The following is a 25,622-nucleotide window of genomic DNA, read 5'->3' on the forward strand; positions in this document are numbered from 1 at the left end:
GAGCGCGCCTGCGCCTGCCGCCGCCCATCTTCTCGCGATATTCCCCGCCTGCCTGCCTGGCTGGGCGGGCTTGGCGCGCCTCGGTCTGCCTCCCTCCACCCCGCGCCGGAAGTGCGCGGGGGAGCGTGCGCGCCGGGCGCGACCGTTGGCGGCGGCCGTTGCGAGGATGTCGGCCACGTGCGCCGTCTCCCGTAAAGCGCAGCCGCCGCCGCCGCCGCTGCCGCCGCCGCGTCCTCCGAGCGAGAGGGATCCGCCGGCCAAGGCGATGCGCAGGGGGCTGCGGCGGGGCCACGAGGAGGAGCGGGAGCAGATGCCGTGGCCGGGAGAGAGCGCGGTCGGCGGGTGCGGCGAGCCCGAGGTGGAGCAGGCGGCCTCGCTGAGCGACGAGCGGCGCAGGCGACAGCCGCAAGAGCCGAGGGCGCTGGCGGCCGCGGCGGCCGGGGAGGAGGAGGAGGCGGAGGCGGAGGAGGAGCGGCTGGAGCGGGAGCATTTCCGGAGGATCATCAACGCCTTCCGATACTACGGGTAACCGAGACCTGCCGCCCCGTGCGTGGGGCCCGGCGAGCGTCCCTTCCCTCCCTCCTTCTCTCCTCGCACCCACCTGCCTCCGCAGGTGTCGGGAGCTCGCCGGCCCCGCGGGCGGCCCGCCGGGATCCCGGAGCTCTTTCCTCTTCCGTGCATGTCGTGTGGCCGCCGCCCTCGGTCTGTACGCCCCGGGGAGCGCCGTGCCTGTGACGGGGGAACAGAAACTCGAGTCGGGAAGGGACCTCCGCTCCCCTTTGCTTTCTGAATGTGCCCCAAGTCGCCTCGGTGTGTTTGTCGGCTAGGAAACATAAAAAGGGGGAGGGAGAAGCCACAAGTCATCTCAAAGTACGACGCACCTGAAGAGGGTGCGAAAGGTCTCTTTTTATAAGATAAAATGCTTTAAGACGCTGTAGAGTACTCAAAACAATAGTAGCTCCTGCTGGTAAAGAAGTGCAAACGGTGTTTCGATTGTTGGGGACGTTTCTGAAGGACGTGTTAATTTGCACGAGAGATAAGACCTGTTGATAGGGTTAATGGATGCCTTTTTTTATAACTCTAGTTTTCTAGACACTGGTGGAGTCAGTAAAGGCCTCGATGGCCTTATAGGAATGAGATTAAGGCAGGGGCACAGGGACCCGACTTTATATCCGAATCCATTGAATGGAATCAGAAACAAAAGTTACTCAAATAGCGAGGTGGAGGGGACTGGCTGAAAAAGTCCAGTCCTCTGGCAGTATTTTGGTAAACTCTTCTGTTACTCTAGGCTTGGCAAGCAGATTTGGGTTAGAGCTACACTACATATTTGTATACCGAAATTGTCAAACCCCAATCATCTGAGTCATTATTATGTGCTGGGCAATTTTTGTCAATGTAAAACAAGCATAATTTTTACATGACAGTGGGGTTCTTGGAAGGAGTGGGTCATACTTAGAGTATTTCTTCTGTTTACTCTTTTTATGTCTTGGGTTTTTTCTTGTTGTTTTCCAGGACTAATATTTGAGTGGGAGGTTGGTCTAGATGACACTTCAATGTCTCTTCCAAACGGAATGCTCTAATTCAACTTGGTTCCACCAAAGACTTTATGTTAGTTATTACTATTAGCACAACAACCAACTGTAATTCACTTACGTCGGTGATGTAGTTGTGTTGTTCCAAAAGTGGTGTCATTTACTGGTGTGCGAAATGCCAAAATACACACAGAGCAGATGTAATTTATTCCAGTTCATATTTGAGCAAAGATGGGGACTAGGTGGTAAACCACAAAGGTAGCACACCTCCTGTATCCTCAGGCCTTAGAAGCTGGGAACATCCTTCTCAGCCATGCTCAGCTGTGACTCTGGGTTGCTTTTGAATACTTCAGTTTAAGTAAACACATAACAAAAGGATATGACTCAAATTTCCTGTACAGAAATAGAATTTAATTACCTCTGCCTCAAAGAAATAACTCAGAATTTAAGTGAAATTACATATCTTGCTAGTCAAAAAGAATTTAATTGGAAATGTCTGTATGAATAAGGCAATAGCATGCTTTCAGATGAGTCCAGATTAAAGTTCTTGTCTTCTGGAGATACATGGACTTAGCTTCATTCTTTGTGCATAGTTCTTCTGATTTCAGTGAATTATTCATTCTGCTAGAAGGTTGCAATTCAACATGAAAGGGTGGAGGATTAGTTCAAAGAGTTTTTCTGACAAAACTTTCAATACGATGATACTAAGCTAAGCTGATGTGCGTTATATAGAGGATGAGTTTATTTTTCTTACTGTTCCTTCTCTGGTTTTTGTTCTTAAATGTCACTTTAAACCAGTGCAGCTATTGCAATGAACATGCCCTTCTTAGTAGCGTATATGTAATTTTAGAGGTATTAACTGGTCAAATTTCCAGAATGAGGTTGCAGCTAAAATTGCAGCAGTTGCACCTTACTCTCTGATGGCTAGTTTTCAACTCTGTGCTGCTGTATGCTGACACTGAGTCTAAGAAACTGCAGTGTGACTTGACCTGATAAAGTCATTTGCTGCTGCCAAAAGGGGCAGTATCCCTTGTCCTGGCCTTGTGACCTCTCTCTCTACAGTCCTGTAGTGGTTTCAGCCCAGCTGGTAACAAAGCACCACGCAGCTGCTCACTTACTCTCCCCCCTCCCCTGCCCTGGCCACGGTGGGATGAGGAGAAAATACAAAGGCAGGCTCATGGGTCGAGACAAGGACAGGGAGGGATCACTTATGGTCATGGGCAAAGGACAGGCTCAACTTGGGGAAGAAACAAAATCAATTTAATTTGCTACAAATCAAAACAAAGCAAGGATACTGAGAAGGAAACCCAAACCTTGGAACACCTTCCCCCCACTCCTCCCTCCTTCCTGGCTCAACCCCACTCCCGTTTCTCTCTCCCTCCTCCCCCCAGCAGTGCAGGGGGATGGGGAATGGGGGCTGGGGTCAGTTCATCACACCTTGTCTCTGCCGCTCCTTCCTCCTCAGGGGGAGGACTCCTCACTCTTCCCCTGCTCCAGCATGGGGTCCCTCTCACAGGAGACAGTTCTTCATGAACTTCTCTGGCATGGGTCCTTCCCACAGGCTGCAGTTCTTCACGAACTGCTCCAGCATGGGTCGTTTCTGTGTGTCGATCTTCAGTCACAAACTGCTCCAGCGCGGGCTCTCCCACGGAGTCATGGCCATCTTCGTGGGCATCCCCCCACTCCGGTGTGGGCTTCTCTCTCCCCAGGCTGCAGGTGGGCCTCCGCTCCCCCGCTCCCCTCCGTGGGCTGGGGGACACAGCCTGCCGTCTCACCAGGGCTGCAGGGGCATCCCCTCCTCCCCCGCTCCTCCTCCCCTCCTGCCGCACTGACCTCGGTGTCTGCAGAGGGGTTCCTCTCACATCCCGATCCCCCCACTCACAGCAGGTTCCCCTTCTTAAATCTGTTACATCCCAGAGGTGCTACCACTGTCCCTGATGGGCTCGTCCTGGGCAGAGGTGGGTCTGACCTGGAGCTGGGGAAGCTTCCAGCAGCTTCTCACCTGTGCAGCCCCCTCCCCCACTACCAAAAAACCCGTGTCACACAAACCCGTAACAAGTCCTTATGACTGTGCTCAGCCAACCTGACTTGTTAAACTGACAGAAATCAAATCCAGCAAAATCTATACAGGTCTCTTCAGGGTTAGCAACTTAAACGAGCTTTGTGCCAGGCCTGGTGAGTCCTAGAACAAGGTAGAGAGCAGAACTGTTCTGGGTAAGGAGAAGGAAGAAGAAAAAAAAAACCAGACCTCTTTCTCTTGTGGCAGTAGATTCACCTTTTTTATGGAACTTCTATTTTGGGGAAGTGGAAGAGTTATTTTTAGCCTGGATCAGTTACTTGATCAAATTCACAGTACTCATACTTGAGGGGAATATGCTGAAAAAAAAAAAAGGTAGCTTAGTGTCTTAGTGTGGCTGCCAGAACTCCAGTATGGTCCAGCTGTGACTTCTATGGTTCTTTTAGAAGCAGTTGATTCTGAGGATCCCTGTTCACACTCCACATCTCACTATTTCTCTAGCTAAAGTTTACCATAACATTCAGCTATTCATTCAATTTAAATTGCATTTGTGAAACAACCTGGCTGGTTTTGATGGGTTTGAGGGCTGGTGGTTCATTAAATTTTGTAGATCCATGTATTAAGATAGCCATCACCTATGCTGGAAATGAGTGGCTGATGACAAAACTGCAAGAAGAAAACAATGTTCCTCTTAAACTGCAGCATGTGGAGCAGTAATGTAGAACTAAAGCTTAAAAGAAACATTTTGCCTAAAAAAATACTGAAAACTTGTTCTCTAGTAAGGAATTGCAAAGTCTGATCACTTTCTCTGTCTAAAGAAATGAGTAATTGTAATTAGAGTAGCTTAAGAGTGAATTACTTGTATTTAGTGTATGTACTGCTTCTTAATATCTAAAGCCCTTAAACTTTTTGCTTTTTAGAACAAATATGCACGAACGAGTGAACAGAACAGAGAGGCAGTTTAAATCTCTCCCACCTAACCAACAGAATCTTCTTCCTCAATTCCTTCCTCACCTTGACAAGATTCGGAAGTGCATTGACCATAATCAAGAGATACTACAGACCATTGTGAATGACTGCGTTCATATGTTTGAAAATAAAGAATATGGAGAAGATGTATGTTAAAATGGAATTTTTCATACTCCAAAATTAAATTCTGTACGCTTTGAGATTTTCTACATTTGTTTTTCACACTTTTAGGCCTCCAACTGTCTTTTCTTTTTACCTTCTTTATTTTCCCCTTTCTTATTTCATGTTTGCTTACATTTTCTCACTCTTGTCTTTCACATCTTGTAGAGCTGATGTTTAATAAAACTATTTGTTGTTAGTCCTTGTAGTTATACTTATGAAAACTAATTGTGAATCTGGCAAATGACAGTAATCACTTATTGTAAAAAAAGCAGTTTTTCACTCCAGAGTTCTAGGTCTACCCTGGTTACATTTTAAACTTACTTTTTCAGTTAACGATGTAAAGCATAAATGGTATTGTTTGTCTTACTGTAGGTTATTACATGTTGAGCATTCTAAATCAGTTACAATTTTAGATAGGCCAAGAATTTTTAATGTTTTCATCCTTAAAAACTTTTTCACTACTTACCTACTCTTTCAGTGTGGCATATCTATAAAAAAAAATGCTCTCAGACTTAAAAGACTGGCAGAGATGGAAACCGAAGTCCTTTTTTGGTATCTGCAGGCAAGGTAACAGTAATGGGCAGATCTAATGTGAGCTTCTCAGTGTTGCCTTATCAGTACCTAAAGGGATCCTTTTCTCAGGATAAGCAGGTCAACCTCTGCACTAGCTAAGCCCTGGTCCTTTCCTGAATAAGGATTACCAATTGTGCTCTGCTATGCCATACTATGTATTGGTTTTTTGATCTGGAACCTTGGTCTCTTGGGTGCCAAACAGAGATCAGTAAATTCAATTTGTTTGGGATTGTAGGTTGGATTTGAGCCTTGGTCCCAGGAGTGAAAGGCAAGTGCTTTGTCAGCTAAAACTCCCAACAGCCCTTATAGCATGGCTTTTGTCTGTTTATAATTTACTTTTTTTTTTTTCCTTTCAAGACTAAAGGTACTTGGTACATTTTCCACTAACTTTTCCCCCTCCACCCACTTTAATCAGGGAAGAGGGAAGATTACACCAGCTTCAACGTTTGACATGGATAAATTAAAATCCACTTTGAAGCAATTTGTGAGAGACTGGAGTGAAGAGGGAAAGCCTGAGAGAGACTCCTGCTACCAGCCAATCATTAGTGAAATTGTAAAGAACTTCCCAAAAGAAAGATGGTAATAGTGTTTTCAGACTTACTTTTATGTGGGCATATGCTGTTGCATTAATCTAACAAGTTTTTGTCAGGTAATGAAAAGCTTGGGTTTAAAAATACAGAAATTATTGTGAATGCAGCGGAATTTACTTTTTAATCAAGAAAGTTTTTGTTTCTAATACAAGGTGTTGGAAAAGAGCATAGTCATAAACTTCAGAGAGGAATACCAGGTAAACAAGAAATAATTTATTCTTTTTTTCCTGCAGCTTGATGTAACGGGAGATCTGTTAACTTTTCAAGTAAGAGACCTCAGGAAGTTGTGAAGTTAATGCAGTTGTGCTCAGTGCGGTAAAGTGTGCAGGTTAGCAGATTCTCAGAGAGTGTGTGCTGCATGCGGATGAAGGGAAGGACCCTTGTGACAGCAGCGAGTATGAGTATTGCCCTTCATGGTGGAAGGAGGGAATAAGACTCTTAACCTCTAGCACAGTTTTATTACACTAAGAGTTTACCCTGCAAATACTTAATTCTAGCCTTGGTTTCAGACAGGTGTTACAAGGCAAGTCTTAAAGTCTTGTTGCATTATGTGAGGGTAGCTTTGTAACTGCATTGGATTGTGAACACCACCAAAGTAGTCATTGGCGGGGTGTTTTAGGTAACTTTAGGAGTATACTGGTAGAATCTCAGAAGGTACTGCTTCTGTAAGAATGTGTTAATGGTTCTGCCATTTAGTCAGCCTAGTCATCATAAAGTACATTTCAGTTTAAACTTAACACTCTTATAATGGGAAAATCTAAACTTTGTACTCATAAATGTAACGGGTCAGAACTTAGGTTTGATATAGCTTAGTGGTACTGTGGGTTTCCTTCTTTCTCAGTAATTGCTAATAATGCATTCCTACCAATTTGAAAATATCTTCCACTAGCCATCTTTTCATTAGTAAAGACTGTTAGTGGTGGCAGAACATGGGAGTGAACATAGTTGGATGTTTCCTCTTTTGCTTTGGGCTAACTTATCTCCAGGTGGATGCACCACTAAAAGTGTTTTATCTGAAGGTGAACTTTCTGCAACGTTTTTAGTGCTAATAGTGCCCTAAAGATAAAAATGAATTAAATACTACAGATTACCTGATGTGCCTCTGATGTACAGATGTAGAAAAAGTCATAGCTTTGAAAGTAATCATCCTGATCTTCAAGGTAGCAGTTCACCTTTTTCTCTGTATGCTAGCTTTTAAAGCATTTTCGTTATGAGAGAGGTACCTTAACGTCAAGAGATGCGAGACTGAACCTGAAAAGTCTTGACTTTTACATTTATCATCAATCAATTCTATTTCAAAACTTCCAGTTGGTGTTAGGAGACAACATGTGGTAACAGATTGGGTGAATCTGAAGTTGATAGCTTTGTGCTTTTTTACAAGGAATTCTGTTTGTTGCTGTCAAACACAACTAATGTGACAGTGCTTCTGTCCCTGTTGTAATGGCTCTGAAATACCAGTTTGGGGTTTTTTTGTCACTACAGAAATCTCAAAACATCAGTGTATAGATCAAACATCACTACTACAAGTTCAAGTTTGTCAGATGAAACAATTTTTTTATTTAGAAAATGTGTATTACATATATACCTGTTTAAAAGTGTGATCATTATGGAACTGTCCTAGCACTTACGTAAAACCTTTTATTTGTTAACATATCGTTACTATCATCAGCTCAGTCTTTTTCCTAGTGACCAGAGGCTCTCCTACTTTGGTGTAATTTATCTCTTTGAGGCGAGAAGCAGAAATGTTCAGAAGGGCCTGTTCTCTTTGTGCATTATCAGGCATAACTGGCAGTGCTACCTCACCCTTGTGTGAGAAGTAACTTCCCTGGCAAGGCAAGCTGGCTGGTCAATCTGTTTCCTTTTTTACAGTTTTGGAGGGGAGCAGTTGTTTCAGTTTGAAGGGATGGACAGGGCCTGAACTAACTGTAGTGAAGTTATTCTGGCTGTTCTGTATAGTGGGTACAAAGTTTCCTCCGGAGAGAACTGACTGTGGGTGCTAATGGAGGAAAACAGCCTGTAGATAGAACCTCAGAGTGCAGCTCTGCATTTCTTTAGAGTTCCCTTATGTAGCACAGAGTGCTGAAGTCTCCTGAGATGATGAAGGGAATGCTAGAGAAAAAGTGTATTGTTGGCATTGGGTGATGAAAACAGCTTTGTCTAGATGTATTTTGCATTGAAAAAGATGGAGAAATAAATATTTTAAAACTGTCAGTACAAGTCACCTTTTACCTTTTAATGCCTTCAATGGAATTGTACATTCAGTTTCTAGTTAACATTATTTGTTAACATTATTGATTCCATGCATTGGAATAATGTGAAAAAGGAGTTTAAATTTTTGAAACTATTCAAGTATGTTTTGCTCCACGCATGCACATTTTGTGTTGCTCTTTGCAAGATTGGCCTGTATAGGTTCAGTTGGGTCTGCAAAGAACAGGAAAAGTGCTCTGAATGCTTGCTCTTCTGGGACGCAGAAAAGATACAAGCAATGGTGGAAAGCACCTGTAAATTAGAACAGTCTTGTGAGTAGGTGCTACTGTTACCTTGTGTTTCAGTCCAGTCTTCTGAAGACCATCATCTAAAATTAAAATAAAATGGCACAAGCTGTTTCTGCCTCCCATTCCTTTTCAGAAGCAATTCCTTCTTTCTGTTTAGCACCTTAACACAGAATGTTAGTAGGATCAACAAAGCAGTTTTAAGTGAAGTCCTGTGAGATAAGGTCTTCCTGAAGAACTGATAGACTTCCTGTGTTATTCATGTTGGAATTTACTTGTGTTTCATCTCACAGGGTCTATAATATTGTCTACTTTTTGATGAAGCCTTTTAAATTTCTTGGATTTCTTGGATCTGAATGAACCATGATCACTGCTTTCTGTGGGAGAAAATAGTAGAACATAGGTACATTTTTATTTTTTGATGGAATGTGTTCATTAAAGCATTTTTATGGGGAAACTTTAAGTTGACAATCTAAATAAGCATACCGGTATATTGTTTTTTTTTTTTTTCTAATTCCCCTTTTATTTTGCTGTCTTTATTTTCTTTTACTTCTACTGTTACCCTTCCTACTTATGTGAGAGGATGCAAAGATCATCAGCTTCTTGTCCAAAAGGAACCAAAGAAATAGTTAACCTTTTAGTTAACTATCATTCCATGTCCAAGAACAGTAACTTAGGTATTCTCTCCAAGTTTTCCTTCATTCATTAACTTGGCCTCTGGAACCACCTATAACTTGAAATTTAAATCTATCATGCTGTCCGGCGATTGATTGCATTTTCCAAGATGCTGGCAGGACAGCCCAAAAGAAATCATCAGTGCTTAGTTTTCTTTCTATTTGAAAAACATAGCTTATTAGTCCTAAGCCTGAGCTTGGCTATACTTCTTGCATGTGCTCAGTCACATTTATAGTGATGATAAAGTTTCTGCCTTATATGAATTTTATTTAACTTCATTTAAAATACATCTGTTCTTGCAGAGTTTTTAATCTTGTCAAACATTGTACTTAGCCTAAACTTTGCTTTAAACATTGGATTTAAGAGCAAACTATATCTTCAGTATTACTGCAGTCCTCTGAAGGCTTTGCAGGTCTTTACATGAAAGTATATAAACCTCAGCTGCTAAGTTTGGAGAAGAATTGCTCTTCAAATGATTGTGCTTTATAGCTACCTTCGTTATTTTATTTGATAAGTAGTTGTCTCTCTGAAAATATGATTACAGTAAAATTGTGAGAAATACTATACTGAGAATTGCATCTGTTCACTATCTAAATTTACAAACATTAGAGAGATAACAAAGACATCAGGAAAGAAGGTGTCCCACAGTGTGATTCTATGCTGATATTTCCACTGATCTTCTGTGTATGGGCTGTATGTTTCTTATCACTTCTTATCATTAGATAACATTGAATTGCAGTGTTTAGTTTATGAAAATGACGTTTGTGTTTGATCACACACACTAATTTTTCTTTTACTGAAATTCAGTTTACCCCTTCAGCACCATCATTTTTTTTGTTAAAGCACAATAGGCATAAAGTAAGAAGCTTCTATTTTTATAATGTATATTTTTTTCCCTTTAAAAAAGGACACCAACTTAAAATTCATTAATGGCATTAAAATTCTAAAAGCTGAAAATAAATCACACTGCAAAATGCAGTACAATAATGGCATGACAGATTTTAGTTGTTTCTGATACTTCTCCACTGTCTTTTTAAGAGACTGCTGCAGTTTCAGTAGTTCGGCCAAACAGTACCATGCAGCCCTCTTCCCTTCTTTTTGGCCAGCCCCTTCCTTGTCCCCACAGCTGTTGTGTTGATAGGCCAATATTTCTTCCCTATTGCCCCACAGGTTTTTAATGGGTACTTGTTGGATACCTATTTAAGTTCCTAGCCAGTGCTAGATCTGTGTCATAGAAATCCTGCTGCTGCTGGCTAGTTCAAGACTAGTTTCACTGTAGGTGACCTTCGGCTATTATCAGTTATCACAGTCTTGGATGTTTTTGTAATTGTCTTTTGCTACTGCAGCAATTGCATATCCACCAAAGGAAAGCAGGTTTTTCTAGACCCCTAAATTATCTTATGACTGTAGTCATTAAAAAAGCAGTTTCTGTGCAATTAAAAATTCTTAGCTGTTCTAAGGATTAAAAAATTAGCATAATACAGTGCATCGGCATGCTCCCACTACCACTGGTTTTGTACCTTAACTTTTTTGAAATTCATAAATGGTTTGTCACCAAATTCCTTTTAAGTCTTGAAAAGTAAAAGGTATTTGAGCTTTTTTTTTTTTTGATAGCAGGACACTATCAACAGTCACCACTTGTTATGCAGTAGGTTTGCCACTTACCTCGTTTCTGGTATTATAGATTAAAAAAAATACTCTTAAACCATTTTGGAAGGCTAGTGTCAATGTTAGTGGACTCAGATTTGATTATATTGTATTGTTAGCTGTGTTCTGTATGCTGAAATGAAGTTGGTGACCAGCACCAGACCCTAGCAACTCTTATGAAGAGGATAGATATAAATTAAATTGCTAACAAGTTTCCAGGCAGACTTCAATCCCTTAATAAAGGTGCAAAGGAAGGTGCAGTTAAAATCAACTATTTCCTAAGAGAGAATTGGGAAAATTAGTTGAGAGATAGAAAAGCTTTCTATTGTGAAGTAAAAAGATGGAAGAGAATTACAGGCAATTTAAAATCAACTTACTTGACTGTTAGAGGCTTTATCTTGTTTTAGGATGAATAAAGGTGCCCTGCATAGCTATTAGTTATTAGGTTGTTTTAAGAAAAGTGTGTTTTCTAATCAAGATGTGATAATGTTGAAGTGGCATAAGTCTTTCCAACACCCTCATTATAGAAATGTCCACATAGGGGTGCAAAAACCTGTGTAGAGCTAGCCTAAATATTTTATAAATAAATTGTAAGGAAATGAAGAAATAGATGAGGTTGGAAATGCATTTGGAGTAACAGCGTACCACTACAAATAGAAAAAGCTGTAAGATTGAGGTTTTTCTAGCTTCTTCCAGAAAGTGGATTTTCTTCCTCCTCCTTCTCGGTCCCTATTGTCAAAAATTTCATCTTGAGCAAGTAGTTTTCCCCTGAATTAATCTTTCTTTTTTCAGTAGGACTTCCTGGCTAGCTTTCTGCTGGCTTTCCTTCTAGAAGAGATAAGGAGAACCGTTGCTTCACAGGAGTGCTCTTAAGTGATAGCAAAGTCTTGATTTCCTGCTTCTTGTTAATTGGTATAATAATATTCAATGTAATCAATACGATAATATCATAATTTCATAAAAACATTGGCCTATCAACCCAATAGCTGTGGGGAGAGGAGGCTGGCCAATCAACATAATAATAATAATAAAAAAACAAAGAATCTGAAAGTATAATGGAATGGAAATGAAAATCAGGAATGAGAAGAACTTTGATTTTCCATTTGGGAGGTTTCATTAATTAGATGATTAAGCCAGAAACCAAAAGGCACTGTTAAAACTGCTTTGCTAGTTTGTGTGACCTTCAGAAAATAATAATGCTTTCTTTTGGTTTTGGGTAATAGTCTTCAGAAATGTACTACTTTTCAGAATTTACATAACTCCTTCACTCATCCTCATGCTTATGCAACATGCTAACTCTTTCGAACCCTTTTTGGCATCCTGAATTTTTATGTAGTCACGGGCTTTGTGTTCTGCTTGCTTTCATCATGTTTGGAAGTGCCGATTGTGGCTTCCTTCATTTAGTTGCCTATAAATTGATAAATGTATGTTTTGTCTTTGGAGGTTACATACAAAAGAGAGGGTAGTCTTTGAGTGTTCACACTTGGTTTTTTGGTATATGAAATGATGAAGTGTTGTTCATGACTGGAAACTGAAAAATTATTTCTTTTTAGATTACATATATTTTCAGTTTGTTGTGGGAGTGTCTTGGTCTATGAGTGAAGGTTTGATTGCATTGTGATGGAAGTCTAATGGTTAGAATAAGTATATATTGCCTTTTCTGCCTGGAAGAGGAGAAAATTTTGAGATTCTTAGTTCTCTTTATTAGTTGCTGAACTTGGAAGATGGGAGAGGTTTTTCTAGGTATCTCAGTAAACACACCCTGCCAGACATCTTCTGCTGGTTGTCTTCAGCTTGATACTTAATTATGGGAACTGAAGGGTTAGAGAGCTGCAATGTACTTTGATCTAGGAAATCTTATGTCACTTAATGTGCTTCAGTGAAATCTGTGAGCAGCATATGTAAAACCCACAGTTGTTGAGAAGGTAACTACTTTAAGGTTTTTAAAGTCTGAATTGCTCATCAGCTTATGGAAGTTTTGCTTGTTTTGTGTTTCTGATGTCGAAATACTTGTTTATTTTTCATGTGATGTAACCAAGAAGATTTCTAGAATGTTTACTAGTTATCAGTGAGCCTCACAGAAAAATAAATGGTGCTATATGATAATGTTCGTTCTTCGATTCACTTAAGAGATTTTTAGCTTGATAACTGTAAAAGTGTTCAGGAAAATAACTGTTTTGTAATTGTGCTCTGTATTCTGAATGAGGGTTGTATATATTCTTATGGGTCATTTCTGTGAATTGTTTTGACTGCACAATTAACCTATCTCATCAGAACTAGCTCAGTTTGCATTTAAAAAGTAAAGTCATACAGGAAATACATTATAATATCTAAGTATATGGTGGGGGGAAATGTTTTACTGGACCTCTGTAAGTTTTGTTAAGAGGTATCAGATAAAGACTTAACTATTATTTTTGTTCTGTTGCAGGGATTTCTCCAAAGTTAATATCCTGGTACCTGGTGCTGGGCTAGGTAGATTGGCGTGGGAAATAGCTATGCTCGGTTATGCTTGCCAAGGAAATGAATGGAGCCTCTTTATGCTCTTTTCTTCTAACTTTGTACTCAACAGGTACATAGCTTATGTTTTACTTGCTGATTGAAACCTAGGGAGGCAAAATTATAAATGAGAAAAACTTGAATAAATAGAACTTACAAGAACAGATTTGTAAGTCTTAACACAGGACACACATAACCACTCATAGAATGTTTTAATGAAAAAAAATAATCAGTGGGATAAAGGGGGGAGGAAACCATTCTTATCCGAGTCATTAAAATTATAGCAGGAAGCATGGCTTTTAAGTTATGAGACTTAAAATCTCTAGATTGTACCACAGATTTTCTGCATAATCTTGAATAGGTTTTATGGTTTATTTCACATCTGTTTCTGTAAAATGCATGCCTATCTCACTGGTGTCAAATATAGGCTAGTTAATATATGCATGGTACTTAGTGTTGGTGATTAGTAACAGAGGAATCTCGTTAAAGAAAGTGTTACATTCCATGCTAAAATTTTAGGCACTGTTTTGACATGAAAAACAAACCACTGAAGCATGCTGAACCACTTCTTAAGCAAGTGGCTAAAATAATAGAGTTAATAGTTCTGCAATGAATGCTGAAGTACTAAATTTGAAGGTAGTAAATCTTGCTTTATAGGTTCAACTTTGAGTGACATTTCTGTATTTGGTATTCTGTCACCTAAATTAGAAATTACTGGTTTTATAATGAACTTATTAGAGAGGATAGAAGGCAGCAAATTCAATTGTTCATTTTCAGAAAGAAGGTGGGAAGACTATGTGTGGGCAAGTATGAAAGAGGTCTGAGACGGTGTTTTGTTTTTTGGGGGAGTTGGTACCAGGTTGAGAGAGACAGAATTTGCCAGTTCATTCTTCCATCTGAAACGATACACCTTCACTGAAAACACCTAAACTATTGGCTTGTATTTGGTATTATCATGATGTTTTGGAGCCCTGTTTGTGGACTGATTGTCCACACCAGACTGTGAGGGTATTAAATCTATTATAGCTTACTGTTCAAAAACAAGGGGGAAACACTGTTTATTACAGCTGCTGCATGTCTGCTTAAAACAGTATTTGGTCAGTGTGATGAAAACAGATACTTGCTAGAGGTTTATTTGTTCTTTTTCTTATGTCATTCTTAAATGACAGCTGTGGTTTAACCCCAGCTGGTAACTAAGCACCACGCAGCCACTCACTCACCCCCCAACCAGTGGGATGGGGGGGGGGGGGAGTAAAACTCATGGGTTGAGATAAGAGCAGTTTAATAGAACAAAGGAGGAAACTAATAACAATAAAAAAATGACAATAATGGTAAAAGGATTGGAATATACAAAACAGATGATGCTCAGTGCGATTGCTCACCACTCACTGACTGATGCCCAGTTAGTTCCCAAGCAGCGATCCCCCCAGGCCAGCTCCCCACAGTTTATATACTGGACATGACATCATATGGTATGGAATACCCCTTTGGCCAGTTTGGGTCATCTGTATGTCTGTGTCCCCTCACAACTTCTTGTGCCCCTCCAGGCCTTTTTGCTGGCTGGGCATGAGAAGCTGAAAAATCCTTGACTTAGTCTAAACACTACTTAGCAACAACTGAAAACTTCAGTGTTATCAACATTCTTATACTGAACCCAAACCATAACACTATACCAGCTACTAGAAAGAAAAGTAACTCTTCCCCAGCTGAAACTAGGACAATGACTCATCTGGTGGTGAAATTGTGTATTACAGTTGAGCTGATCTAAAGCTTGCAGCTACCGAAAAGGCATCACATTCTTCTTGTCCTTAGCTATACAGCCTTGCTGGTTTTTACGCTCTTTGGAACTTCTGAAACTATTTAAAGCAGCATACAAGTATTCATTTGCCATCTTTGGGAGCACTCATCAGCTGTCATAGCTGTTCAAACCTGAAAGTTAACTTCACCCCTAGCTACCTCTGATGACATGTTTTTTTGTCTTCCTTAAATAATGAAGTTTTGGCCTATGTGTGGAATTCTCCTGAAAATCCATGCTTAGCTTATGATAGTAATCATTCTTAGCATCTAATGCTCATGTGGTGTTTCCTATTTATATAAGATATTTAGGAAAGGTGTAGTTGCATGAGATTTGCTAACAGTATTAGATTTTAGCCAGCAAAATTGAGCGTTGCTCAGCTGCTGTAATCTTGATCTTTACTGGGCGAATTGTCAGTTACAAGTTCCTTGTTAGCATGGAAGAGAATACTGCTAATGTGACTCTGAATTTCAGTCAATTCAGTTGAAGTCCAAGCATTCCTTTCTGCCACATCTAATTGTGGGCTTGGAATGTCTATTAAGAAGGTGTTAGGGACTTCTGGGTCTTTCTTTTTAGTCTTAAGTGGCTGTTTGCAGTTAGCCTTCTGAAATGGATGTTTGCCTTCCTGGAACTGGAAGAAACAGCAATGATCAATATGAGCTGAAGATACCAGTTCCGGAAGAGTGGTAAGAAAGAAGGATTTTGCAAATTAGTTTTTAACTACAGTTTTAATTTAATTAATTTTTGGTTTCAGTTGATAAAACCATGAGGATTTTGATAATGTTCTTAGTTTGGATATACCTTCTTTCTTTGACCTTGGTTTATTTTTAGGAAGACAAAGTACTGTCTTGAGTGTCCAGCAAACTACTGCAGTGGGCTCCTAGATGTGGCACAGTGACTTAAGTCTTCTGTATGTGAAGTGGTATAATTCTCTTAAATTGTGAACTTTTGTTACTGTGGATAAAGTTGCACAGCATGGTATGTAGAGAGTGCGTCAAAGCATAACTGTGGTCACTGTATTTGAAATTAGAGTGCATCATTCAATTGAGGAAGCTCTAATTTGAAAACAAAGTGACCCTGCAGTAGTTAAGCTACAATGGCTTCAAGGCTGCTGCAGTCCTTATATGGGAAATTGTGCTTTTTCTTGTATGGGTAAGGTTCTTAACTGCTGCTGTATTTTTCTAGTGTTTACATGAGTTCTGAATATGACAGATGGCAGAGGTGATCATTGGTGATGTAGAGACACGCTTCATTTCTTATATGTTTTGGAAGAGAAAAAACTGAAAAGCATAATCTGTTGTCCTGGCTCTGGAAAGCATACCAAAGTTTTCAGGCAGTCTAGAACCACAGGTCATATGTTACTTCCCTTTGACATCTGACAGGAGGGGAAACAATACTAGGGTGGTATCTGTGTGGAGGAGACTGGAGCAGGTGGTTGCTGACTTCTTGTTTTCTGCAGCTGGAGATTCAGAGCATGTGGTCTGTAGCCGTGGTCCAACAGCTGTTCAGTAGCAACCTACTAATATTTGAGAAAGTTCAGTTGAAGTAATAGAAAATCACTTTGTAGCCAAGCCAGAGCAGGGTTAGTTTAAAAAAGCTTTAATTAAGACCAGTAGAATTCATGCTAATAATTGGCTAATACTTACTTTCTGGGGAGAATGTAATTTCAGATAAATCTTGGCATTTGAGAAGGCTGCTTAACTGTATTTGTTGCATGTCCATGAATGCCTTGCGATGAAAACAGTTAGGCATTTTATCTTTAAATCTGTGGTCAGAAGTAGCATTTGACCTACCCATCTTTTCCAGAACTGTCTTTTTGACTGAATGTTGAACAGTAAATGCCCTGCCCCTATGGAAATACTGAAGTGTGTCACACCTAGCTGAAGATGTTAAATTTTTACAACATAACTTACATCATTCATCTTTTGTTGCAAGGATGGAATTGTGAAGGACTGCAGTACTTAGTTTTGAAGTATAAGTTACTGAAGCTGGAAAGGAAGATTTTAGAGCTTGAATATGGAGAGGGATCGGTCTTTTATATTAAATTTGGAATTCTTTTGGGGACTGCTCGAAAGTCTACAAGAATATATTTTGTGCTGAGAAAAAAAAAATACAGGGATGTGTGTGTTCCCTTATAGCTGGGGAAAAAAACCCCTCCTTTCTAATCTGCTCGGATCTCTTACTTTCTTTACCTTGCTTTTGGGTGAATTTTCATTGTTAAAGAAAAATGTTCTGAGGATGATACAGATTGACTGGGAACATAAGGAGAATGCTAGAATAGTTAACACAACTTTTGCTGGCCAATGTGGGGGTTTTGGGGTGGGTTTTTTTGTTGTTGTTGAGGGGGTGTTGTTTGTTTGGGGGGGTGGCTTTTTGTTTGGTTTGTTTTGTTTTTTAACCAAAATAGAAATGCCTTTCTTGAATAAAATGTTACCAATGTTATAAGGTTTTTTCCCTGCTTTTTTCCCTTTAATTGACGGCAGATATCTGTTATTTATTTATTCATTCTATATAGAGGCAGTTAATGAGCGCAGTATACTGCTGCTCAAATACAGGTTGGTTTTGTATTTTTTTTTTTTACTGATAAAATGAAATATAAGTATGACATGAAGAAGGTAACAAATGTTATTTCAAAGACTTGACTACAGATGTTTTCTATCCACCAGCCAAAAGAGTGCATGTTCTATAACCTGGTAGAGTTTGCACTTTATGAAGGGTTTGGCGATACATGTTTATGGGATGGATGTGTCCTCTGTTGTCTCTGAAAGAAAATGGCTTCGTTTTTTAATTTAAAACTGTGGGAAAAGCTGCTTTTTATACTCTAATGCTGTATTTTATCACTTTGTAAAGTAAGAGTTGACTTAGTTGGTTATGTCAACCCACAAATTTATTTTACAAAGACCTGTTTACTTGGCATAATTGCAGCACTCCAGATGTCACTAACTTAAAATGACATCCAGTGCAAAACTATTATGCTTTGCAAAATGGAATTTATTTATTGAAATTTAAAAGAATCCTTTCAGTTAGCATCTGAAAAATGCTTTTTTTCTGCTGTGCTTCAAAACCCTTACTAGTATAGTTCAGAAAAGTCTAGAATGAGAACGAATGTTTCCAATAAAATTCATGTAACTAATGTTACTAATTTTCTTTTTTTTAATAGAAAAATCATTCAGAAAGGCTTAGCTTTACTGAACATACTAAATCATAAATTTCATTAATCTTATTGAAGAATCTTGTGCATTTTCTTTTCAGTGGAGAAATAAGTTAGGGAAAATGGTAAAAAAGTGGCAAAAGAAAATTTTAAAATTAAAAAAAGCAGTTATTTTATGGTGGTAATTTGTGTGTCAAGAGTAGAATTGGGTTTTCGATCAGTTCATAAATTGACGGGCAGTGTGAAATGTGATGAACTAGATAAAAGTCCTTTAGAAAACATGTAGCTTTTGCAAGAACTTTATCAACAAAACAATAGATGTTGGTGAAAGTCTTTGACTCCTACATTTATAGATAATAGATAAGCAATGAGTTGAAACTGAATTGTGCTGATTTCTGTATTTTGCAGATGCTCTGAAATTAACTCATGTAAGCTTTATCCCTGGATTCATCAGTTTAGCAATAACAGAAGATCTGCTGATCAGATACGTCCAATTTATTTCCCTGATGTTGATCCTCACAGTCTTCCTTCTGGTTCAAACTTCTCTATGACAGCAGGGGATTTTCAAGAAATATATTCTGAGTGCAGTGAGTAAATGCAAACTTCTAGGCTACCCATGTAACTGCATTGTCAGAGTATTTGTTACAGGACAGTTAATGATTACAAATAGAAGGGAACTGTATTTATAAGCATTAAGCAAAAAGTACTAACTGTACTAAGATTTTCCTAGTACAAATCAGCTTTTCTTCTTAGTTATAACAAAATGTGGATACCTCCTTGTCTAACAGATCTTTGTTGCAGTAGCTCCTTTTAGAGTAAGACAGCATAGTAGTATCATGGAAAGGTTTACTTGATCTAGAAAAGTGATGTTACTGTGGTGGATCAACCCTGACTGGATGCCAGGTGCCCACCAAAGCTGCTGTATCACTCTTACTCCAACTTAGCTGGACAGGGGAGAGAAAATATAACGAAAAGCTTATCAGTCGAGATAAGGACAGGGAGAGATCACTCAACCAATTACTGTCACGGGCAAAACAGACTCAACTTAGGGAGAATTAACTTATTGCCAATCAACCAGAGTAGGGTAATGAGAAATAAAACTAAATCTTGAGACACCTTCTGTCCACCCCTCCCTTCTTCCCGGGCACAACTTCCCTCCTGGATTCTCTACCAACCCCCCCAGCGGCACAGGGGGACAGGGAATGGGGTTTATGGTCAGTTCATCACACGTTATTTTTCTGCTGCTTCATCCTCCTCAGGGGCAGGACTCATCACACTCTTCCCCTGCCCCAGCGTGGGGTCCCTCCCATGGGAGACAGTTCTCCACAAACTCTCCAATGTGGGTCCTTCCCACGGGCTGCAGTTCTTCACGAACTGCTCCAGCATGGGTCCTTTCCACGGTGTGCAGTCCTTCAGGAGCACACTGCTCCAGCGCAGGTCCCCCACAGGGTCACAAGTCCTGCCAGAAAACCTGCTCCAGCGTGGGCTCCTCTCGCCACAGATCCACAGGTCCTGCCAGGAGCCTGCTCCAGCGCGGGGTTCCCACAGGGTCACAGTCTCCTTCGGGAACCCACCTGCTCCAGCGTGGGGTCCTCCCTGGGCTGCAGGTGGAGATCTGCTCCACCGTGGACCTCCACGGGCTGCAGGGGGACAGCCTGCCTCACCAGGGTCTTCACCACAGGCTGCAGGGGAATCTCTGCTCTGGCACCTTGATCACCTCCTCCTCCTCCTTCTTCACTGACCTTGGTGTCTGCAGGGCTGTTTCTCTTAACATGTTTTCATTCCTCTCTGTGCCTGCAGTTTCTGTGCCGCCACAACTTTTTTTCCTTCTTAAATCTGTTCTCCCAGAGGCACTACCGCTGTCACTGATGGGCTCAGCCTTGGCCGGCAGCGGGTCCGTCTTGGAGCTGGTTGGCCTTGGCTCTGTCGGACATGGGGGAAGCTTCTGGCAGCTTCTCATAGAAGCCACCCCTGGTACAGCCCCCCCCCCCGTCCCGTCCCGCCCCGTCCCGCCCCGTCCCGTCCCGCTACCAAAACCTTGCCACACAAACCTAATACAGCTACAGAGGGAACAATGTAACTTGTCACTTCTCTTCTTCAGTATAAAAAATAGAAACATGAGTATTTTTTTGTTAATTTATTTCCTGTTGTAAAAGCAAAGTAAACTGTTTCAGTAGTAGCAAATTACAAATGAAAAAAATATATACTTAGTGACTGTCAATAGTAAATATTTCAGAAGCATGTTATGGACATGATAATTATCAAAGATTGAGACTTCTGTCAGTACAAATAACCTTTTTTTTTTTTTTTTTGTGATACCAGGTTAGTTGTGCTGTCCTCATTGCAGCTATGAAGTAATGTTTTATGACTAACCTAATGTTGAATTAACCTGTAGAAGACTATCTTATTTATGCCTACTCTACCAATTGCATATTCGGGATTTGATCAAGGGTAGCACTTACCCAGTTGTTTTATATGTAGTCTAATATTCTAATATATGGCTTTTTAGGAGTCACAATTTCTTCCTTACACAGGATTGGATTATCACCTGAGACAGCTATTTTCTGTTTCCACCTTTCTGTCCCTATTAGACCCATAGCCATTGTTCACCAGGATTATATAGTTATTGATCTGCCACTTATTGTGCAGCTAGACTTCAAGAAACTTTCTTGCAGGAGCTTTTCTTAACAGTTACTTAATTTTCTGAAGGTTCTGTCTTACATTAGAACCTTTGATACTGGCATAAATTGAGTTTAATTTTTTTATTTACACAAAACTTTTGCCATTTCAAGGATACATGTTTAGAGAAAAACAGGAAAACATGCTTTAAAAGGTAGACTTTGAAAGATTCTGCGTGTTAAATTAAGTGGTAAAAAACAGCTAGAGAAATACTCAGATACTGAATAAAATGTTTTAAAGCTATGTGGTTTGTGAAAGTACACTTTAGTGTACAGACTTGTAGTGCCCTAGGTATTAACTAGAGAGGCTGAAAATCACTATTTTTGTAGTTGTATTTTTAACAGTTGTGGTAATGAAGTTCATAGGACAGGTGAGTAACAGCATACTTGGGCCTTCATTTATATAAAATGTGTTATAATATTTACATATGAATAATTTTATAAAATGCATAAATAAATATACATGCCGAGTATATAAACAATACAAATGTAAACAAAAAAAGTTCAATTATGAACTTTTACGGGGTAGAGACATTGAAACTAATCTCTGTATACTTTGCTCTTTTTATGCAGATACATGGGACTGCATAGCGACTTGCTTTTTCATAGATACAGCACATAATGTTATTGATTACATTGATACTATATGGAAAATACTAAAGCCTGGAGGAATATGGATAAATGTAGGCAAGTGTGACCAACCTCTCTTTCTGCTAGCCCTGGCTTGTTTGATCATGTAACAGGCACCTAGTACTTGAAAAGAGTTGTGGGGATGAATGTGTCTGTGCTGAAAACTCTGTAGAGCTAGAAACATCTAGGGCTTGGAAGTTACCTCAGATGTGTTCAGAATATGTCCAGGTGTATGCTAGTTACAATCAAGTCAACACCATGTGATTTTTAAATAGAGAATGAAATTTTCCCAGTGGCAGGTTTTGCATTCATGCATCAAACATTTGTTATTTGGCAAATGTAGTGTCCTGTATTCTTTTTTGCTCTTTTTCTAAGAAAACAGGACTTGTTTTGCGTGTAAATACATCCTTGCATTTTTTTCTTAGTCTGTTGTCTAATTTGTACTGTGCTTCTAAGCAGAAGCTTTGGGAATGAGATTTATCTATGCCTTGGCTCAAAAGAAAAGAGACAATTTAAGTCTTCCATGGTGAAGGAATGGCAGACAAAACTCAGGAGTTAAACATTTTGGGTGGTAGAAACTGGTCAGTCACTGGTCAGTCAGTCACTACACAAGTCCTGGCCAGTCAAGCGAGCTACTGAGTGTAGGCCACAGTATGTCCTGTCTTCTGTTTATAGAGACAGCAGTGATGCTAGACTGGAGAAATTTTAAGATTCAGAAAACAGTTTGGTAAGAAATGAGACTGTTGTTGAATAAGCAGCTGAACGAATTTGTTTTCATTTTGCATTGATTCTGAAATTTGTTATAAAAATCATATTTGAGTGATGGAATTGTGTTCTTTTGTCTGTATTTGAATATGTGAGTCTAGCTATAAGCATTCTTTGGACTTTCAGTGTGTGCTTTTGATTTTTAAAACATTTTTGTCTTTTTGATAGCCATTTCCCTTGTATCTTTGTACTCTAGGTCCCCTCTTGTACCACTTCGAAAACTTGGGAAATGAACTTTCTATAGAATTAAGCTACGAGGATATAAAAAATGTTATACTGCAATATGGATTCCATATAGAGGTAAGAAGACACTGTAGTTTGCAATAAGTAAGTAGTATTGGTATAAACTAGATAAACTGCTTTGAATAAACCCTTACCTTAAATTTAGCTCAACATAATGGCATATACTTATAACTTCTAGGAGAATTAAATGTTTGTGTTGCAAATTATTTGCTCTCCTCATTTTTTAAAACGTATAGATGAGCCTTGAAATCTAGTAAGTATATAGCAATTTCTTTCTTATTAAGAGAAACTTCTGTAATTCTTGTAGAGAAGGTGTTTTGAAAACTGCTGGGGTTTTTTTTCAGGTGGAGAAAGAATCTGTACTGTCAACTTACACTGTGAATGAACTCTCCATGATGAAATACTACTATGAATGCGTGTTGTTTGTGGTGAGAAAACCAGAATAAAAGTGGTCTGAATAGGTTAATCAGAAAAAAATGATGGCTTGAAAGCTAGAAATGAGAATAAAATGGACTGGGTGATGTCTGGACACAACCTCGAATCAGTGGTGCCTTCTTATTCCTAATAGGATTTAGATAGTGTCTATTTTCTTAATATCTCTGTTGCTATCCAGACATGTACAATGCCATGTGTATTTGTAATATACTTGTGAAAACAGGGGAGGAAATGATCACATACACTGTCTTCGTGCTTTGGAATGCATTAAAAATAAGAGCAAAAAAAGTTTTCTTGAGAATAAATACTAATGTTTGGCATACCTAGGCTAATTCTCTGCATATGCTGCCTCACTTTTCATAGATTTATAATTATTTTCTTTTTTCTACTTTCTGATTTTAGGAATGCATAGAGATGCTTACTGTACTAGCTGTGTCACATTTAGAGAAATATTTCTAAACCTATACTTAAAATTATGAAGTCTGAAATGGTTGGAAAGTGATAAAATTATTCTTGATAGATAAAATAGCCATCAGAACTGTTCGAGCATTTTCTCTGGAACTGAAATAAAGTAGATTATTATACAAATTGTAATCTTTGACTGTACCACTATTCACACTTTAATCAAAACACAAAACCTATAGGCAATTTGAAATACTATGTGAAGGCAGAATACTGAGTGAAGAAAAAGCAGCACGTCACAGGGAAGCCTCTGGTATGTTAACCTCAGTTACGGAATAACACCAATTTTGACTGATCTGTTTACCCTTGTGACTTTGGCTTCTTGGTTCCTTTTCCTAATGTTTTTTTTTTTTTTCCTGGCAGATGTGGCTTAGGTGAATATTTAATCTGCAAATTGTGATACCATACAAGAGGCTGAATCTTCTGTCACTTAGAAGTTATGTACATGAGAAAACATTAATTAATAATCACTGTGCTGAGAGGAGGTGTCATGTTAGCCATTTTGTTGGCTAGCTTAAGTGCCATTTTCATCCACTTTAAAAAATTTCTTTAAAATATAAAACATCATGATAAGGAATTAAGGTTTTTTCATATTTGGTCATAATGGCACTGGACAATAGCTTGTTTGTTTCCCATTATTTCTAGTCCCTTTTTTCATGGTGATGTCCCAATCGCATCTCTTTAATAGATCTGTTACTGGCTTTTGGATTTTTCCCATTAAGGCCAGAAATTTGTGCCTTTGTTCCTAAATTGAAAGTCTGCAAGGAGGGAAAACACAAACTTTTTTCTTTTATATAGTTTCAACACTGTGTGAGAGAACACATGCCTGGGTATCTTTCAGTATTGTGCCCCTTTCTGCTGAGAATCCTTACTGAGAATAAAGGCTTCTTGTCTACAGAAGGTTTTCAGTTAGAGCTTTGTTTAAAGTAGTCTTACTTGAATTCTCTTTTCTTTCTAAAAGTGGCCGACCAAGATTTAGCTCCATAAAAGAACTGTCAAAGTTCTACCGTGCTCCAAGAAAAATGTGTTTAAAGCTGAAACACTGCCATTGCAACAAGTAGATTAAAAATGAAAGCCCTTGCACACCTGAAGTTAAGGGGGAAAAAAAAAGTTGCTTTAAGTTCCTTATTGTGCTGTTTATATTTTGAGGGACTTTGTGATTCTTTGCTTTCATTCTGATTTTTTTTTTTCCTTAGATAGAATATTAGTATTTTACTTGATTTTCAAGCTCCTTGAAATAGGATGTTAGGTGAATGTCAATTATGCTGTTGCTGGGTAGTGTATCTATCTGTAATATTGCCCAGTTTCTGCCTCCTACCCAGTCTGTAGTTACACTTGCACTGTGGTGTTCTCGTTTTTCACAAATAGGCAATCGAAATCTTGCTTTCTGGTTGAATGTCAATATCCTTTGTTCTGGTGGTTTTGTTCTTTCCCACCCCATGTTGTCACAAGTGCCATTTTTGTGTTATTTTTGGAAAATATGTTTTTATTTACTTATGTCAGGTATATAGTGATGTGCTTCTGTTTCTAATGTAGAAAATGCTGGTTTTCCCTACTGTTCTCCTTTTAAATTAGAACAGTTGCATTAAGAGTTAGTAATGCAGAGTAATCTTGTGAATAAGCTGTATGAGTGAGTAGTGATTTACCTGCAGTCCTATTTATGAGTTCTCTAAATTCATCACTTGTAGTTTTATGTGCAGGGATGACCATGTATTATTGAATGTGATCACATTCTTCTAGTCAATTGTATACATGGGGGTAAAACGCTTAAGGTGTTGTATCAGCTGAAGCCAAGACCATGTAAACTATTAAACTGTACGTGGTATCGGGAGTAAAATAAAATGCTGCATAATCTTCAGTGTAATACTTCTTTCTATGGAGCAAGTTTGACAAATGCGTAACGTGTCCCATATTTTTATTTACATCAGTTATGAAGGTACGAAGGGGAATCGTGAACTTCCCACCGTTTTCAGCGTGTGTCATGGACTTAGATTTTTCTTGGATGTTGAAATTTGCCGTACGACTGATCTCCCTCATGTTTGATTTCATCCTTTGCGCTGCGGTACGACGGAGGTGTCGGCGGCTTTCCCTCTTCCTGCCTCGCCCCCCTTGCCGTCAGCGCGGCCGCGGCGGCGGCGGCGGCCCTGGCCGGGTCACAGCCCTCACCCCCGGCAGCCCGCCCCTCGCCGGTGGGCGGGGCCGGCCGCGAGCGGGAGGCGCATGCGCTCTCCAGCGCGTGGCGGCCGTGCGTGCATTCCCGAAGGACGCGCGCTCCGCGGAGCCGCCGGCGGTCGCCCCCCCCCCCCCTTC

The 25,622-nt window shown here is 39.6% G+C and overlaps 1 protein-coding gene across 3 annotated transcripts; it reads left to right on the forward strand.

Annotated features, from left to right (window-relative positions):
• Positions 1–39: 39 nt before the first annotated feature.
• CARNMT1 (carnosine N-methyltransferase 1) lies at positions 40–25,166 on the forward strand. 3 transcript variants are annotated; one of them, XR_012649060.1, is made up of 9 exons: positions 40–525; positions 4,470–4,665; positions 5,669–5,832; positions 13,086–13,226; positions 18,508–18,686; positions 21,351–21,464; positions 22,369–22,472; positions 22,760–23,565; positions 23,676–25,166. XR_012649060.1 is itself a non-coding variant. In XM_075021003.1 (8 exons), the coding sequence occupies exons 1-8, from the start codon at positions 167–169 to the stop codon at positions 22,859–22,861; spliced, it is 1,359 nt and encodes a 452-aa protein (XP_074877104.1). In that variant the 5' UTR covers positions 40–166; the 3' UTR covers positions 22,862–25,166. The 3 variants fall into 3 exon arrangements, 1 of the variants encoding a protein (XP_074877104.1); XR_012649061.1 differs by having other exon boundaries at positions 21,351–21,460; positions 22,760–25,166; XM_075021003.1 differs by having other exon boundaries at positions 22,760–25,166.
• The last annotated feature ends 456 nt before the right edge of the window (positions 25,167–25,622 follow it).

Source organism: Buteo buteo, chromosome Z (assembly GCF_964188355.1).
Source record: "Buteo buteo chromosome Z, bButBut1.hap1.1, whole genome shotgun sequence".
Classification (NCBI taxonomy): domain Eukaryota; kingdom Metazoa; phylum Chordata; class Aves; order Accipitriformes; family Accipitridae; genus Buteo; species Buteo buteo.

Coding starts and splice junctions, on each gene's coding strand:
- CARNMT1 (XM_075021003.1), top strand. CDS start 167: ATGTCGGCCACGTGCGCCGTCTCCCGTAAAGCGCAGCCGCCGCCGCCG. Junction 4,666..5,668: donor ATAAAGAATATGGAGAAGAT/GTATGTTAAAAT, acceptor CACTTTAATCAG/GGAAGAGGGAAGATTACACC. Junction 21,465..22,368: donor AGGAATATGGATAAATGTAG/GCAAGTGTGACC, acceptor TTTGTACTCTAG/GTCCCCTCTTGTACCACTTC.